Here is a 17,128-nt window from a genome sequence, read left to right as displayed (position 1 = left end):
ATGGGTGCTGTAAGCTATGTTATAGATCTGAAACATTAACTCTGTTTCTCTCTCCTCAGTTGCTGCCAGACCTGCTCAGTGTTTTCTGCATTTACTATTTTTATTTCTTCTTTATCTGATTGCCCAGTATCATCCAATCAAACAGCTATCTTTCCCCGTTGCAATATTTTTACACTTCGTAAATAAAAGAAGTGTTCAAAGAAATGTTCCTTAACCCCACCCCCCCCCAACAGGTTTTCAATGTCCGGAGGACTTATTTCTCCCAAGTGTTGTTTGCAGCAGTGTTCTGGAGAATAGTCTGTCATTGCTGGACACTCCATGCTAATCCTGGGAGGTCAGTAATTCTAATACACACAGTTAGGAGGGATGGTGGTGTGGTGGTAATGACACTGGACTATTGACCCCAGGCCCAGGATAATGATCTGGGGCCAGAGGTTCCTTGTGGCTGCTTGTGGAATTTAAATTTAGTTAATAAATTGGGAATTGAGAGTTAGTCTCAGTAATGACGCTCAGCGATTGCTGTAAAATCCCACACAGTTTAGGGAATGAAATCTGCCATCCTGACCTGCTCTCTGCTACATATGACTCCAGACCCACTCAGCCTAAGGGAAAATAGGAATGGGCAATAAATGTTGGCCTCACTTCCGGTGGCGGCTATGAAGGAGTAAGTCGCACATTTGGCGGCTCCCGCTCGGGTCGGACTTTTGGACCTTTTCTCCCGGATTTCTACCGGACTTGAACTGTAAAACTGATGACAGAGGCAATTGTGTACTGAATTCCCACATCGGTGCATGGAGAGAAGGATTAGAAGTGCTCGTAAAGGCAGAAACAGAAAGACAGAGAAGGCTTGGGCTGAAGTTGCAGCAGGAGACAGCATGGCGGAGGACCGGACCTCTGGTTTGTCGACCCAGCGGTCAACGGAGCAGCTGATGCAAGTTATTCAGGAAGGCTTTGCTAAGCAGAGACGGGACTGCTTGGACCCGATAAAAGAGTCGATTGAGTGGCTGGAGCTTAGATTGGATGATCCAGAAGGTGGAGAAGGTGCTGGCTGAGCAGGAGGAACATCAAACTGCGGTGGAGTTGGAGGTGGGGATGCTGAGAGACCGACAGAAGTTCCTGGAGAAGGTGGAGGACCTAGAGAATAGGTCCCGCTAACAGAACTTGAGAATCGTTGGGCTCCCGGAGGGGTCCGAAGGAGCGGACGCTGGGGCATACATCGCAGACATGTTTGAGAAGCTGCTGGGGGATGGGACATTCTCCTGACCCTTGGAGGTGGACAGAGCTCACAGAAACCGCGAACGGGAGACACCCCGAGGGCAGTGGTGGTGAGATTCCACAGGTGCTTGGATAAGGAGCAATTCTACAGTGGGCCAAGCAGACACGGAGCTGTAAGTGGAACAACAGTATCCTGCGGGTTTACCAAGACCCGAGTGTGGAGGTGGCCAGGAGAAGAGCAGGCTTCAACCAGATTAGGTTGATCCTTTTTAAGAAAAAGGTGAAGTTCGGACTCTTGTATCCGGCCCGTCTCTGGGTCACATACGAGGAACAGCACTTTTATTTTGAGTCGCCCGAGGACACGCTGGACTTTGCGAAAAGGAAAGGACTGGCGGTGGACTGAGAACTTTTGAACTTTGCTGCAGTGTTCATGTTGGAGGGAGGGCGGGGGGGGGGGGGGGAGGGGGCGGGAGGAGGGGGCGGGAGGAGGGGGAGGGGGAGGGGGGGTGGAGGGGGGGCGGAGGGGTGGATGGGGGGGAGGAAGCGGGGGGAGGAGGAGGGGTGGAGGGGAGGAGGAGGGAGGGGGAACAATAGGTGGGAGACTATCCGGCGCCAGGGATGGGGGCCACCAAGCTAGCTGGGCGGGCTAGCTCACGGAAGAGCAGTGGGGTGTGTGCATATGTTTGGTTTATCAAAAGGGTTGGGTTACAGAGTGTTGTTACTGGGGGGGAGGGGGGGAAATGTTCTGCTGACGAGGGAGGGACTTGGGCCAAGGGACAGAGAGGAGGTTGGGGGTGGAGGCTGCTTATGGGCGGGCCGGTGGAGGCACGGAGCATGGGCTGGAGGCGGGCCCAAAAAAGGGGGATGGCTGATCGGCGAAGGGGGGGACAACGAGCCCCCCAACTAGGCTGATCACCTGGAATGTTCGAGGGTTAAATGGGTCAGTCAAGAGGGCACGTGTGTTTGCGCATCTTAGGGGACTGAAGGCAGACGTGGTAATGTTGCAGGAGACGCACCTTAAAGTAACTGACCAGATTAGATTGAGGAAAGGCTGGGTCAGTCAGGTCTTTCACTCGGGTCTAGATTCAAAGACTAAAGGGGTCGCAATCCTGATGAACAAGCGGGTGGTGTTTGAGGCGGGTAGAATAGTCTCGTATGTGGGAGGTTGGTACATTATGGTCAGTGGGAAACTGGAGGGGGAGCAGGTGGTATTAGTAAATGTGTATGTGCCAAATTGGGATGATGTGGAGTTTATAAAGAGGATGCTGGGGAAGATACCGGACCTGGACTCGCACAGGTTGGTCATGGGAGGGGACTTCAACACAGTTATTGACCCTGGCTTGGACCGGTCAAGCTCGGGAACGGGCAGGGTGCCAGCAATGGCAAAGGAACTAGGAGGGTCATGAAGCAGATGGGGGGGGTGGATCCATGGAGATTTTGGCAGCCGAGTGTGAAGGAGTTCTCCTTCTACTCACACGTGCATAAAGTGTACGCCCGGATTGATTTCTTTATTTTGAGCAGGGCCTTACTGGCAGGGGTGGTGGACACGGGGTACTCGGTGATCACAATCTCAGACCATGCTCCACACTGGGTGGACCTGCAGGTTAGTAAAGACAGTAACCAGCGCCCGCACTGGAGGTTAGATGTGGGACTTTTGGCTGACGAATGGGTGCACGAGCGGCTGAGGAAATATGGGCGAAATTCTCCGGAAACGGCGCGATGTCCGCCGACTGGCGCCCAAAACGGCGCCAATCAGACGGGCATCGCACCGCCCCAAAGCTGCGGAATGCTCCGCATCTTTGGGGGCCGAGCCCCAACATTGAGGGGCTAGGCCGATGCCGGAGGAATTTCCGCCCCGCCAGCTGGCGGAAACGGCCTTTGTTGCCCCGCCAACTGGCGCGGAAATTACATTTCCGGGCGGCGCATGCGCGGGAGCGTCAGCGGCCACTGACAGTTTCCCGCGCATGCGCAGTGGAGGGAGTCTCTTCCGCCTCCGCCATGGTGGAGACCGTGGCAGAGGCGGAAGGGAAAGAGTGCCCCCACGGCACAGGCCCGCCCGCGGATCGGTGGGCCCCGATCGCGGGCCAGGCCACCGTGGGGGCACCCCCCGGGGTCAGATCGCCCCGCATCCCCCCAGGACCCCGGAGCCCGCCCGCGCCGCCTTGTCCCGCCGGTAAGGTAGGTGATTTAATTTACGCCGGCGGGACAGGCATTTTAGCGGCGGGACTTCGGCCCATCCGGGCCGGAGAATCGAGCGGAGGGGCCCGCCAACCGGCGCGGCGCGATTCCCGCCCCCGCCGAATATCCGGTGCCGGAGACTTCGGCAACCGGCGGGGGCGGGATTCACGCCAGCCCCCGGCAATTCTCCGACCCGGCGGGGGGTCGGAGAATGTCGCCCTGTATTCAGAACTACCTGTAGGTCAATGACACTGGGGAAATTTCAGCAGCGGTGGTCTGGGAATCACTGAAGGCGGTGGTCAGAGGAGAGCTGATCTCGATAGGGGCCCATAGGGAGAAGGTGGACAGGGCAGAGACGGACCGACTGGTTGAGGAGATACTACAGATCGATAGGAGGTATGCGGAGACCCCAGAGACAGGGCTTTTAAGGGAACGGCGGAGACTCCAGGCAGAGTTTGGTTGTTAACCACAGGGAGGGCAGTGGAGCAGCTGAGAAAGGCGATGGGGGCGATCTATGAGTATGGAGAGAAGGCCAGCAGGATGCTTGCACAGCAGCTCAGAAAGAGGGAGGCAGCCAGATAGGGGAAATAAATGACGGAGATGGGAACCTGGTTGGAGATTCAGCAGGGGTGAATAAGGCATTTAGGGATTTCTACAGTCGGTTGTGTAGGTCGGAACCCCCTACGGGGCCGGAGGGGATGAGGCACTTCTTGGAGGGGCTGAATTTCCCAAAGGTTGACGGGGAGCTGGTAGAAGGGCTGGGGGCCCCGATCGGGTTGGAAGAGATAGTGGAGGGTCTGAAGGCCATGCAGGTGGGAAACACACCAGGGCGGGTACCCCCCCGTGGAGTTTTATAAAAAGTTCTCTGGGATATTGGGGCCGGTGTTGATGAGGATGTTCAATGAGGCAAGGGAAAGAGGGGTGCTGCCCCCGACAATGTCACAGGCCACGATTTCGCTGATTCTGAAGTGGGACAAGAACCCGGAGCTGTGTGGGTCCTACAGGCCAAAATCCCTGTTGAATGTGGACGCCAAACTGCTGGCCAAGATTGAGGATTGTGTTCCGGACGTTATTTGGGAGGACCAGACGGGGTTTGTTAAGAGTAGGCAGTTGGTGGTCAATGTAAGAAGGCTATTAAACGTGATCATGCCCCCGGAAGGTAGGGAGATGGAGGTAGTGATCATATTGGATGCAGAAAAGGCTTTTGATCAGGTAGAATGGGACTATCTGTGGGAGATACTGGGACGGTTCAGATTCGGGCGGGACTTTATTGACTGGGTCAGGTTGCTGTATCAGGCTCTTGTGGCAAGTGTACGGACGAATAGGACAACATTGGACTATTTTAGACTGCACCGGGGGACGAGACAGGGATGCCCCCTCTCCCCACTGTTGTTCGCGCTAGCCATAGAGCTTTTGGCAATTGCTCTGAGAGCCTCAAGGGGCTGGTTCGGGGGAGGGTGGAACACAGAGTCTCGCTCTATGCAGACGACCTGCTTCTGAATGTATTGGACCCAATAAAGGGGATGGAAGAAATCATGAGAATTCTAGGAGAATTTGGCTGGTTTTCGGGGTATAAGCTAAATATGGGGAAAAGTGAGATGTTTGTGGTCCAGGCGAGGGGACAGGAGAGGCAATTGGGGGAGCTGCCGTTTAGATTAGTAGGGGGAAGCTTTAGGTATATAGGCATTCAAGTGGCGTGGGAATGGGACCGGCTGCATAAATTAAATCTGGCCCGGCTAGTCGACCGAACGAAGGACGATTTTCGGAGATGGGACACACGCTTCCGTTGTCACTGGCTGGAAGGGTGCAGACAGTGAAGGTGACGGTTCTCCCGAGATCCCTGTTCGTGTTTCAATGTCTCCCCATCTTTAAACCGTTCGTCGACTTCTTCGTGGAAAATTAATCGGCAGCAGAAGGGGGGTTAGTTTAGCTTAGAGGGGAGGGGGTTAATAAAGGTGGGACCTGTAAGGGAGGGAGACAGCTTTTGCACTATGTTTATAGTTTCATGTACATTGTTTATTGTGTTTGTTATAATACCAAAAAATACCTCAATAAAATGTTTATTAAAAAAATAAATGTTGGCCTTTCCAGTAAACTCTTCCTCCCCCCCTCCCTTCACCCCCCCCCCCCCCCCCCCCCCGCCTTATGCCCCTCCCCCCCTCCTATGGTTCGCCTTTCTTTCCTCTTAGGTTTAGCTGCCGCCCGCCACCCCCCCCTCCCGGTCTATCTCTCCCTCTCACGTTTGGCGACTTTCCCCTGTTTCTTGGCTACCTGGCTATTCTTCTGCTTGTTTATTGGCCACTAACAGGTCCCAGAACAATTGGATGAATGGCTCCCACGTTCTGTGGAAGCCGTTGTCTGACCCTCGGATGGCAAATTTGATTTTCTCCATTTGGAGAGATTCCGAGAGTTCGGACAGCCAGTCTGCAGCTTTGGGCGGTGCTGCTGACCGCCAGCCAGTCTGCAGCTTTGGGCGGTGCTGCTGACCGCCAGCCAGTCTGCAGCTTTGGGCGGTGCTGCTGACCGCCAGCCAGTCTGCAGCTTTGGGTGCTGCTGACCGCCAGCCAGTCTGCAGCTTTGGGTGGTGCTGCTGACCGCCAGCCAGTCTGCAGCTTTGGGTGGTGCTGCTGACCGCCAGCCAGTCCGCAGCTTTGGGTGCTGCTGACCGCCAGCCAGTCCGCAGCTTTGGGGGGTGCTGACCGCCAGCCAGTCTGCAGCTTTGGGCAGTGCTGACCGCCAGCCAGTCTGCAGCTTTGGGTGGTGCTGACCGCCAGCCAGTCCGCAGCTTTGGGTGGTGCTGACCGGCAGCCAGTCTGCAGCTTTGGGCAGTGCTGACCGGCAGCCAGTCTGCAGCTTTGGGCAGTGCTGACCGCCAGCCAGTCTGCAGCTTTGGGCAGTGCTGACCGGCAGCCAGTCTGCAGCTTTGGGCAGTGCTGACCGCCAGCCAGTCCGCAGCTTTGGGTGCTGCTGACCGCCAGCCAGTCTGCAGCTTTGGGTGCTGCTGACCGCCAGCCAGTCTGCAGCTTTGGGTGGTGCTGACCGCCAGCCAGTCTGCAGCTTTGGGTGGTGCTGCTGACCGCCAGCCAGTCCGCAGCTTTGGGTGCTGCTGACCGCCAGCCAGTCCGCAGCTTTGGGGGGTGCTGACCGCCAGCCAGTCTGCAGCTTTGGGCAGTGCTGACCGCCAGCCAGTCTGCAGCTTTGGGTGGTGCTGACCGCCAGCCAGTCCGCAGCTTTGGGTGGTGCTGACCGGCAGCCAGTCTGCAGCTTTGGGCAGTGCTGACCGCCAGCCAGTCTGCAGCTTTGGGCAGTGCTGACCGGCAGCCAGTCTGCAGCTTTGGGCAGTGCTGACCGCCAGCCAGTCCGCAGCTTTGGGTGCTGCTGACCGCCAGCCAGTCTGCAGCTTTGGGTGCTGCTGACCGCCAGCCAGTCTGCAGCTTTGGGTGGTGCTGACCGCCAGCCAGTCCGCAGCTTTGGGTGGTGCTGCTGACCGCCAGCCAGTCCGCAGCTTTGGGTGGTGCTGACCGCCAGCCAGTCTGCAGCTTTGGGTGCTGCTGACCGCCAGCCAGTCTGCAGCTTTGGGCGGTGCTGCTGACCGCCAGCCAGTCTGCAGCTTTGGGGGGTGCTGACCGCCAGCCAGTCTGCAGCTTTGGGTGGTGCTGCTGACCGCCAGCCAGTCTGCAGCTTTGGGTGGTGCTGCTGACCGCCAGCCAGTCTGCAGCTTTGGGTGGTGCTGCTGACCGCCAGCCAGTCTGCAGCTTTGGGTGGTGCTGCTGACCGCCAGCCAGTCTGCAGCTTTGGGCAGTGCTGACCGCCAGCCAGTCTGCAGCTTTGGGTGGTGCTGCTGACCGCCAGCCAGTCTGCAGCTTTGGGTGGTGCTGACCGCCAGCCAGTCCGCAGCTTTGGGTGGTGCTGCTGACCGCCAGCCAGTCTGCAGCTTTGGGTGGTGCTGACCGTCAGCCAGTCTGCAGCTTTGGGTGGTGTTGACCGCCAGCCAGTCCGCAGCTTTGGGTGCTGCTGACCGCCAGCCAGTCCGCAGCTTTGGGGGGTGCTGACCGCCAGCCAGTCTGCAGCTTTGGGCGGTGCTGCTGACCGCCAGCCAGTCTGCAGCTTTGGGCAGTGCTGACCGGCAGCCAGTCTGCAGCTTTGGGCAGTGCTGACCGCCAGCCAGTCTGCAGCTTTGGGCAGTGCTGACCGCCAGCCAGTCTGCAGCTTTGGGTGGTGCTGACCGCCAGCCAGTCTGCAGCTTTGGGTGGTGCTGCTGACCGCCAGCCAGTCTGCAGCTTTGGGCAGTGCTGACCGCCAGCCAGTCTGCAGCTTTGGGTGCTGCTGACCGCCAGCCAGTCTGCAGCTTTGGGTGCTGCTGACCGCCAGCCAGTCTGCAGCTTTGGGCGGTGCTGACCGTCAGCCAGTCTGCAGCTTTGGGTGGTGCTGCTGACCACCAGCCAGTCCGCAGCTTTGGGCGGTGCTGACCGCCAGCCAGTCTGCAGCTTTGGGTGGTGCTGCTGACCACCAGCCAGTCCGCAGCTTTGGGGGGTGCTGACCGCCAGCCAGTCTGCAGCTTTGGGTGCTGCTGACCGCCAGCCAGTCCGCAGCTTTGGGTGGTGCTGACCGCCAGCCAGTCTGCAGCTTTGGGGGGGGGGGGGGGGTGCTGACCGCCAGCCAGTCTGCAGCTTTGGGTGGTGCTGCTGACCGCCAGCCAGTCTGCAGCTTTGGGTGGTGCTGCTGACCGCCAGCCAGTCTGCAGCTTTGGGTGGTGCTGCTGACCGCCAGCCAGTCCGCAGCTTTGGGGGGTGCTGACCGCCAGCCAGTCTGCAGCTTTGGGTGGTGCTGACCGCCAGCCAGTCCGCAGCTTTGGGTGGTGCTGCTGACCGCCAGCCAGTCTGCAGCTTTGGGTGGTGCTGCTGACCGCCAGCCAGTCTGCAGCTTTGGGTGGTGCTGCTGACCGCCAGCCAGTCTGCAGCTTTGGGCAGTGCTGACCGCCAGCCAGTCTGCAGCTTTGGGTGGTGCTGCTGACCGCCAGCCAGTCCGCAGCTTTGGGCAGTGCTGACCGCCAGCCAGTCTGCAGCTTTGGGGGGGTGCTGACCGCCAGCCAGTCCGCAGCTTTGGGCAGTGCTGACCGCCAGCCAGTCTGCAGCTTTGGGCAGTGCTGACCGCCAGCCAGTCTGCAGCTTTGGGCAGTGCTGACCGCCAGCCAGTCTGCAGCTTTGGGCAGTGCTGACCGCCAGACAGTCTGCAGCTTTGGGTGCTGCTGACCGCCAGCCAGTCCGCAGCTTTGGGGGGTGCTGACCGCCAGCCAGTCTGCAGCTTTGGGTGGTGCTGCTGACCGCCAGCCAGTCTGCAGCTTTGGGGGGTGCTGACCGCCAGCCAGTCTGCAGCTTTGGGCAGTGCTGACCGCCAGCCAGTCTGCAGCTTTGGGTGGTGCTGACCGCCAGCCAGTCTGCAGCTTTGGGCAGTGCTGACCGCCAGCCAGTCTGCAGCTTTGGGTGCTGCTGCTGACCGCCAGCCAGTCCGCAGCTTTGGGTGGTGCTGCTGACCGCCAGCCAGTCTGCAGCTTTGGGCGGTGCTGACCGCCAGCCAGTCTGCAGCTTTGGGGGGGTGCTGACCGCCAGCCAGTCCGCAGCTTTGGGCAGTGCTGACCGCCAGCCAGTCTGCAGCTTTGGGCAGTGCTGACCGCCAGCCAGTCTGCAGCTTTGGGTGCTGCTGCTGACCGCCAGCCAGTCCGCAGCTTTGGGTGGTGCTGCTGACCGCCAGCCAGTCTGCAGCTTTGGGCAGTGCTGACCGCCAGCCAGTCCGCAGCTTTGGGTGCTGCTGACCGCCAGCCAGTCCGCAGCTTTGGGTGGTGCTGACCGCCAGCCAGTCTGCAGCTTTGGGTGCTGCTGACCGCCAGCCAGTCCGCAGCTTTGGGGGGTGCTGACCGCCAGCCAGTCTGCAGCTTTGGGCAGTGCTGACCGCCAGCCAGTCCGCAGCTTTGGGTGCTGCTGACCGCCAGCCAGTCCGCAGCTTTGGGGGGTGCTGACCGCCAGCCAGTCTGCAGCTTTGGGCGGTGCTGCTGACCGCCAGCCAGTCTGCAGCTTTGGGTGCTGCTGACCGCCAGCCAGTCCGCAGCTTTGGGGGGTGCTGACCGCCAGCCAGTCTGCAGCTTTGGGCGGTGCTGCTGACCGCCAGCCAGTCTGCAGCTTTGGGCAGTGCTGACCGCCAGCCAGTCCGCAGCTTTGGGTGGTGCTGACCACCAGCCAGTCCGCAGCTTTGGGCAGTGCTGACCGGCAGCCAGTCTGCAGCTTTGGGCAGTGCTGACCGCCAGCCAGTCTGCAGCTTTGGGCAATGCTGACCGGCAGCCAGTCTGCAGCTTTGGGCAGTGCTGACCGCCAGCCAGTCTGCAGCTTTGGGTGGTGCTGACCGCCAGCCAGTCTGCAGCTTTGGGCAGTGCTGACCGGCAGCCAGTCTGCAGCTTTGGGCAATGCTGACCGGCAGCCAGTCTGCAGCTTTGGGCAGTGCTGACCGCCAGCCAGTCTGCAGCTTTGGGCAATGCTGACCGGCAGCCAGTCTGCAGCTTTGGGCAGTGCTGACCGCCAGCCAGTCTGCAGCTTTGGGTGGTGCTGACCGCCAGCCAGTCTGCAGCTTTGGGTGGTGCTGACCGCCAGCCAGTCTGCAGCTTTGGGTGGTGCTGCTGACCGCCAGCCAGTCTGCAGCTTTGGGTGCTGCTGCTGACCGCCAGCCAGTCTGCAGCTTTGGGTGGTGCTGCTGACCGCCAGCCAGTCTGCAGCTTTGGGTGGTGCTGCTGACCGCCAGCCAGTCTGCAGCTTTGGGCAGTGCTGACCGCCAGCCAGTCTGCAGCTTTGGGCAATGCTGACCGGCAGCCAGTCTGCAGCTTTGGGCAGTGCTGACCGCCAGCCAGTCCGCAGCTTTGGGTGGTGCTGCTGACCGCCAGCCAGTCTGCAGCTTTGGGTGGTGCTGCTGACCGCCAGCCAGTCTGCAGCTTTGGGTGCTGCTGCTGACCGCCAGCCAGTCTGCAGCTTTGGGTGCTGCTGCTGACCGCCAGCCAGTCTGCAGCTTTGGGGGGTGCTGCTGACCGCCAGCCAGTCTGCAGCTTTGGGTGGTGCTGCTGACCGCCAGCCAGTCTGCAGCTTTGGGTGGTGCTGACCGCCAGCCAGTCTGCAGCTTTGGGTGGTGCTGACTGCCAGCCAGTCTGCAGCTTTGGGTGGTGCTGACCGCCAGCCAGTCTGCAGCTTTGGGTGGTGCTGACCGCCAGCCAGTCTGCAGCTTTGGGTGGTGCTGCTGACCGCCAGCCGAACCGGATTCTACTGCGGGCGATCAGGGAGGCAAAGGCAAGGGTGTCTGCCCTCCTCCCCAGGAATAGATCTGGCTGGTCTGAAATCCCGAAGACCGCCACTTTCGGGCATGGCTCCACCCTCACCCCCACCACTTTGGACATTGCCTCGAAGAAGGCTGTCCAGTACCCCGCAAGCCTGGGGCAAGACCAGAACATGTGGGCGTGGTTGGCCAGGTCTCCTTGGCACCGTTCACATCTATTCTCCACCTCCGGGAAGAACCTATCACTTTTAGTTGCGTCAGGCTGAGCCTTGCGCTGTGGAGGTGGTGTTGACCCTGTGCAGTGTTTTGCTCCAGAGTTCCCACCCTATTTCAATCCCCAGGTCCTTCTCCCATTTCGTTCTTGTTGCGTGCAGTACGGTATCGGCCCTCTCTCCCAGTTGGTCATATATGTCGCTACAGTTCCCTTTATCTAGGATGCTTGCGTCCAGTAACTCTTCCAGCAATATCTGTCGTGGCGGTGGTGGGTACGTCCTTATCTCCTTTCGTAGGAAGTTTTTGAGTTGCAGTTACCTTGGCTCATTCCCCCCGGCCAGCCGAAACTTCTCTGTCAGTTCGCCCAGTGTTGCGATCCTGCCGTCCGTGTATAGGTCCCTGACTGTCAGTGTCCCTCCGTCCTGTCCCCACTTTTTGAAGGTGGCGTCAGTCAGCGCTTGTTGTTGCAGATGGGAGCTTTGTCCGCCATTCCCGTCGCCGCCCAGTGGTAGAATTGTAGGTTTGGGAGGGCTAGCCCCCCCCCCCCACCACTGGATTTTGTTTTTTGTAGGACCTTCTTTGGGATCCTAGCATTCTTTCCCCCCCCCCTCCCCCCATACGAACGCCATGATTAGTTTGTCCAGTGCTTTGAAAAAGGCCTTGGGGATGTAGATCAGGATGGATCTGAGTAGGAAGAGTGGGCAGTACGTTCATTTTGATCGTCTGGATTCTCCCCGCGAGGGAGAGTGGGAGTGTGTTCCATCTTTGCAGGTCCTTTTTTACTTCCTCTGTCAGACTGGTGAGGTTCCATTTGTGGATCCCTTTCCAGTCGTGGGCTATGTGGATCTCCAGGCAGTGGAATTTTTGTTGGGCTTGTTTAAACGGCAGTCCCGTTAGGGCTGCCCCGCCTACTTGTGGGTGTACCGGGAAGATCTCGCTTTTGCTCATGTTGAGTTTGTAGCCCGAGAAGGCGCTAAACTCTTTCAGGAGCGCGATGATTCCGTCCATGCTGCTCTGTGGGTCTGAAATGTAGAGGAGCAGGTCATCTGCATAGAGTGAGACTCTGTGCTCTCTGCCTCCCCTTCGGATCCCCCTCCAGCTTTTTGCTGCTCTGAGCGTGATTGCTAGTGGTTCGATCGCTAGAGCGAACAGCAGCGGGGACAGTGGGCATCCTTGTCTGGTGCCCCTGAGCAGCTGGAAGTATCGGGAGTTGGTGTTGTTGGGCTGTACGCTCGCCATGGGAGCGTTGTATAGGAGTTTTATCCAGGTGGTGAACCCTGTTCCAAGCCCAAACCGCTCCAGTACCTCTATGAGGTATTTCCATTCGACCCTGTCAAAGGCCTTTTCTGGGTCTAGGGAGACGATCACCTCTGGTATTCTCTCCCCGGAGGGGTCATTATCACGTTCAGCAGGCGCCTAATGTTCGAGGTAAGCTGTCTACCTTTGACAAAGCCAGTCTGGTCCTCTGCGACCACCTCTGGTACGCAGTCTTCTAGCCTTTTGGTTAGGATTTTGGCCAGTATTTTGGCATCTGCGTTCAGCAGTGAGATGGGTCTGTATGACTCACATTCCATTGGGTCTTTATCTTTCTTAGGTATGAGTGTGATTGAGGCCTGTGCTAGTGTGGGTGGCAGTGTGCTCCTCGCTAGCGAGTCTGTGAACATCTCCCGCAGCTGCGGGGCCAGTATTTTGTAGAAGTCCGCCGTAAACAGCGTCCTCTTGCTGATCAGTATTGCCACCCCCCTGGCCCTCGTCCCATAACAGGAATGGTAGGTTTGTCCCACTCAGCCCTTTCTTACCCACAGTCGGTCCTGCTCTATCAGGTGTGTCTCTTGAGGAAGACTATGTCGGCCTTCATATTTCTCAGGTGGGTGAGGACTCTGGATTTTTTCACTGGGCCGTTGAGTCCCCTTACGTTCCAGGTGACTATCCTGGTGGGGAGCTTCTGTCCCCTCGCTCCTGTGGGATTAACCATACTTACCTGGTGGTCGCGCCCCTGCCCTCCGGGGTTTCCCTTTGTTAGGGGACCGCCCAGGATGGCTGCTGTCACTGCTCTCTCCATGCGGCCGGGTCCCTGTGCTTCGGGAGGGTTTCCCTTTGTCCAGGGGGCACCCGACATGGCCGCCCACTGTGCATCCACCAAGCGGGTAGTCCCCCGCACTCTGGGGTCTCCCTTCGCCCAGAGACCATACTGGGTGGGTGCTTGCAGCGATTCCTTGTTCCGAGCCCTTGGTTGTGGCACTTTGTAGCCCGATCGTTATACCCTTTCTAGCCTTGTTTGTCCCTCCTTCCCCGTGCCCCCCCCCCCCCCCTTTCCCCCGCTTTTTCCCTCCTCTCCCGTATACCCCTCTTTTGTCCCTCTTTCCCCTGTTCCTATCCCCGTTTGCTCTCCCGCCTCTGTTAAGGGCCCCCCCCCACCCCCTGCCTGGCGCCTTCCCCCCTGTTGGGGGCGCGCTGCGGCCCTGCTTTGTTGCATGCCCCCGGCGCTAGCTTTCCTGCTTGTACGGTGGCCCCCCTCTCGGGAGTTACTGTCTCGCTTCTCCCTTGCCCGGCCTCTACGGTTTTCTGTCCGCTCTTCCCCCATCCTACCCTGCACGCCTCTTGCTTGCTCTCCCTTCTCCGCTACTCTCGTTTCCCTCGTGCTGGGGCCTGGCCTCCCACCTGAAGCGGTCCCTCGGGTAGTGGTTTGCTTTTTGTTCAGTGTGCGCTCGCCGTGGCGGGGGCGGTGAAGAAGTATTCTCGTTGTTGGTATGTGACCCAGAGGTTCGCTGGCTACAGCATACCAAAACGCACGTCGTTCCTGTGAAGAGCTGCTTTCGCTCTGTTGAATTCAGCCGTCTCCTGACTAGGTCTGCCCCAATGTCCTCATAAACCGGAATGAAACTGAGCCCCGCGCTGGGCTGGAGAATCACCGCGACCGGGCCACGCCGCCCCGACACCGGCGCGCGATTCTCTAAGGTGCGGAGAATCAGCGCCATTTGTGCCGGCGCGTTTGGCGCGGTGCCGGCCGCGGGCCGCTGGAATCGGCGGGGCCGACGATTCTCCGGCCCGAATGGGCCGAGCGGCCGCTCCAATATGACAGAGTCCCGCCGGCGCCGTTCACCCCTGGTCACTGCCGGTGGGAACTCTGCGGGAGCGGTCGGGGGGTGGCCTGTGGGGGGGGGGGGGAAGGGGGCTCCTTCACCGGGGGGAGGGACCTCCAATGGTGTCTGGCCCGTTATCGGAGGGGGGGGGTCGCTCTTTGCTGCTGGCTCGGTCCCCCTTTTGGTCTGGGCCGCCGCCCGTCTTACCCTGCATTCTTCTGTCGGTGGCGTTGGGGGGGGGGCGTTGATCTTTGCTGTTGGCTCGGTCCCCCTTTTGGTCTGGGCCGCCGCCCGTCTTACCCCGCATTCTCCTGCCGTGCGTGGGGAGGAGGGGCCGGATCGCACTGTTCCCGAGCGCCCAGGTCTCCCACTTTATTTTGCTTTGGAGTCCGGGTTCTTTTTCGTCCCCACTCTTATTGCGGGGGGCCGAAACACACGAATTGCGCGCTTGGATACAAGTTCTTGGCGAGGAGCGGGACTCAACTTTGTTCCCCCCCCCCCCCCCCCCCCCCCCCCAGGAGCTCCTCCACTCCACTATCTCTACAGCCACTTCTTTTAAGACTCTAGGATGCAGGCCATCTGCCCCTGGGGACTTGTCAACCTTTAGGTCTTCCTAGTTTTCCCGGCACCTTTTCCCTAATGATGATCTTTCACATTCCTCCTTCCCCTTCACCTATTGATTTTCACATACCTTTGGGAAGTTTCCTAAGTCCTCTCCAACAAAGAAAATAATTGCTCTTGAAAGGATTGGGTGAACTTCCTTCTTCAACCACTGCTGTCCATGTGGTGTTGGTGCACACACACACACAGCTTACAGCATTTTGACACAAACAATGAAACTACAGCAATATGTTTCCAGGCCAGATCCATTTGATCTGAATAATATTACGTGTACATTTTATATAATTCTTTGTAATGTTAAGGGTACTATTGATAGTAAATGCTGAGTTGTTCAATCCCCAGAGGGAAACTTGAAACAAGTATCCTCAAGTGTGTTGTATCATATTTGTATCATATGAGGTGAGGTTTGATATCCAGAAAATGGTAACCCTAACTCTGATGATTTTAATGAAGTAAATGTTTATTAAGAAAGAGAAGAAAAAAACATTAAACTAGAAGTACACCTAACTGAGGCACTGGCTTTCCAGAGTATGACTACTTTAAACAGTTCCAGTCTTAACCTACACAACACCGTATAGATTTTAATATCTATAAACATTCAGTAACATTTACTGGACAATGCTTCAGCAGTAAACCAGCGGCTTTTTAAAAATTCATTTACGGGATGTGGGTATCACAGGTTAGGCCATCATTTATTGCCCACCTCTAGTTACCCTTTAGAAGGTGGTGGTGAGCTGCCTTCTTGAACCGCTGCAGTACCTGTGGTGTAGGTACACCTGCAGTGCTGTTAGGGAGGAAGTTCCAGGATGTTGCCCCTGGAATTGAGCGGTCCGTCAATTTCCCCAAGGCAGGACATCTGTCCAAGACCAAGTCCCGCCTGCTGCCAGCAATGTCAGTGGGCCTGTCAATGTTGTGGGGATTGGATTGGATTTGTTTATTGTCACATGTACCGAGGTACAGTGAAAAGTATTTTTCTGCGAGCAGCTCAACAGATCATCAAGTACATGAGAAGAAAAGGGAATAAAAGAAAATACATAATAGGGCAACACAACATATACAATGTAACTACATAAGCACTGGCATCGGATGAAGCATACAGGGTGTAGTGTTAATCAGGTCAGTCCATAAGAGGGTCGTTTAGGAGTCTGGTGACAGTGGGGAAGAAGCTGTTTTTGAGTCTGTTCGTGCGTGTTCTCAGACTTCTGTATCTCCTGCCCGATGGAAGAAGTTGGAAGAGTGAGTAAGCCGGGTGGGAGGGATCTTTGATTATGTTGCCCGCTTTCCCCAGGCAGCCTCCGGGAGGTGTAGATGGAGTCAATGGATGGGAGGCGGGTTCGTGTGATGGACTGGGCGGTGTTCACGACTCTCTGAAGTTTCTTGCGGTCCTGGGCCGAGCAGTTGCCATACCAGGCTGTGATGCAGCCCGGTAGGATGCTTTCTATGGTGCATCTGTAAAAGTTGGTCAGGGTTAATGTGGACATGCCGTATTTCCTTAGTTTCCTGAGGAAGTATAGCCGCTGTTGTGCTTTCTTGGTGGTAGCGTCGACGTGGGTGGACCAGGACAGATTTTTGGAGATGTGCACCCCTAGGAATTTGAATGGGATGTGTTCCCCACCGACTCTCAGGATGATGGGCACCAAGCACTTGCCACGCTGATAATTCAGGCCCTGAAGTCTTTTTTGGATTTACCCGTAATTATTTTATATTCTTAGACGTTAGTTTTGGTCTCCGAAAAGTGGAAACTTCTCTCCATCTAATCTGTCAAACGAATGGAATAATCGAAAACCAGTTAATCTTCTCCTTTCCAGAGAAAGGAGCCCCAGCCTGTTCAACCTTTCCTCTCAGATTGGAATCACCCTCTAATGAATCCTCTGTCCACCACTGGTGTCTCCATCATTTGGTAATATAAAATTGTGAACAGTATTTGGACAGTTCGCAACACGTTCATTGGATAATCAGCTAATATATAAGAGTGCATCCATTTCACACTAAACACTGTTTAATTGATTAAGATTGATGTTGCAGTGTAGATTTGTACTTTCTTTTAGCATATGCAAATGAAGAAATGGAATTTATTCACTGCGAATAAGCAAAGTGTCCCAGTTGTTTATAACCAGCGGAGTGATACTGTCGTTGCTGATGTACAAGAACTACCTGATGTTATTCGTGATCTATACTGGCTAGCTCCAGAATCCTACCTGGGAGACAAGGTGAGTGAAACCTAAGGTTGTGGAATTTCATAAAATGTAGCAGGCCATTCAGCTAGTCCAGTCTCTGCTGCCTGATGAATCTCGCTCTCCGATTCATTACTCATATCCTTTGTGATAAACGTGTAACAATGATATCACAGATTGTAAGGGAAACCGTTTAACGGAACATTTTCAAACCTTTACGTTGGGTTTAAAACCTTTTTTTTCTTAAATGTAAGTATGGACAGATAGCATGGCACCTTTACTCTGTTCATTCAAACCTTGTCAGACTCTTATCTCTAAAGTCGGAAGATATTA

General features: G+C 56.9%; 1 protein-coding gene across 3 annotated transcripts in view; it reads left to right on the top strand.

The window, feature by feature from the left end:
* Positions 1-17,128, top strand: part of lama3 (laminin, alpha 3) — an 858,151-nt gene that overhangs the window by 642,446 nt on the left and 198,577 nt on the right. For all 3 annotated transcript variants that reach the window (XM_072468523.1, XM_072468524.1, XM_072468522.1), the window contains exon 37: positions 16,670-16,831. In XM_072468523.1, coding sequence (XP_072324624.1) covers positions 16,670-16,831 — 162 coding nt within the window. The remainder of the gene's footprint in view (positions 1-16,669; positions 16,832-17,128) is intronic.

This window comes from Scyliorhinus torazame, chromosome 11, assembly GCF_047496885.1.
Source record: "Scyliorhinus torazame isolate Kashiwa2021f chromosome 11, sScyTor2.1, whole genome shotgun sequence".
NCBI classification, from domain to species: Eukaryota; Metazoa; Chordata; class Chondrichthyes; order Carcharhiniformes; family Scyliorhinidae; genus Scyliorhinus; species Scyliorhinus torazame.
This window is presented reverse-complemented; position numbering and strand designations above follow the sequence as displayed.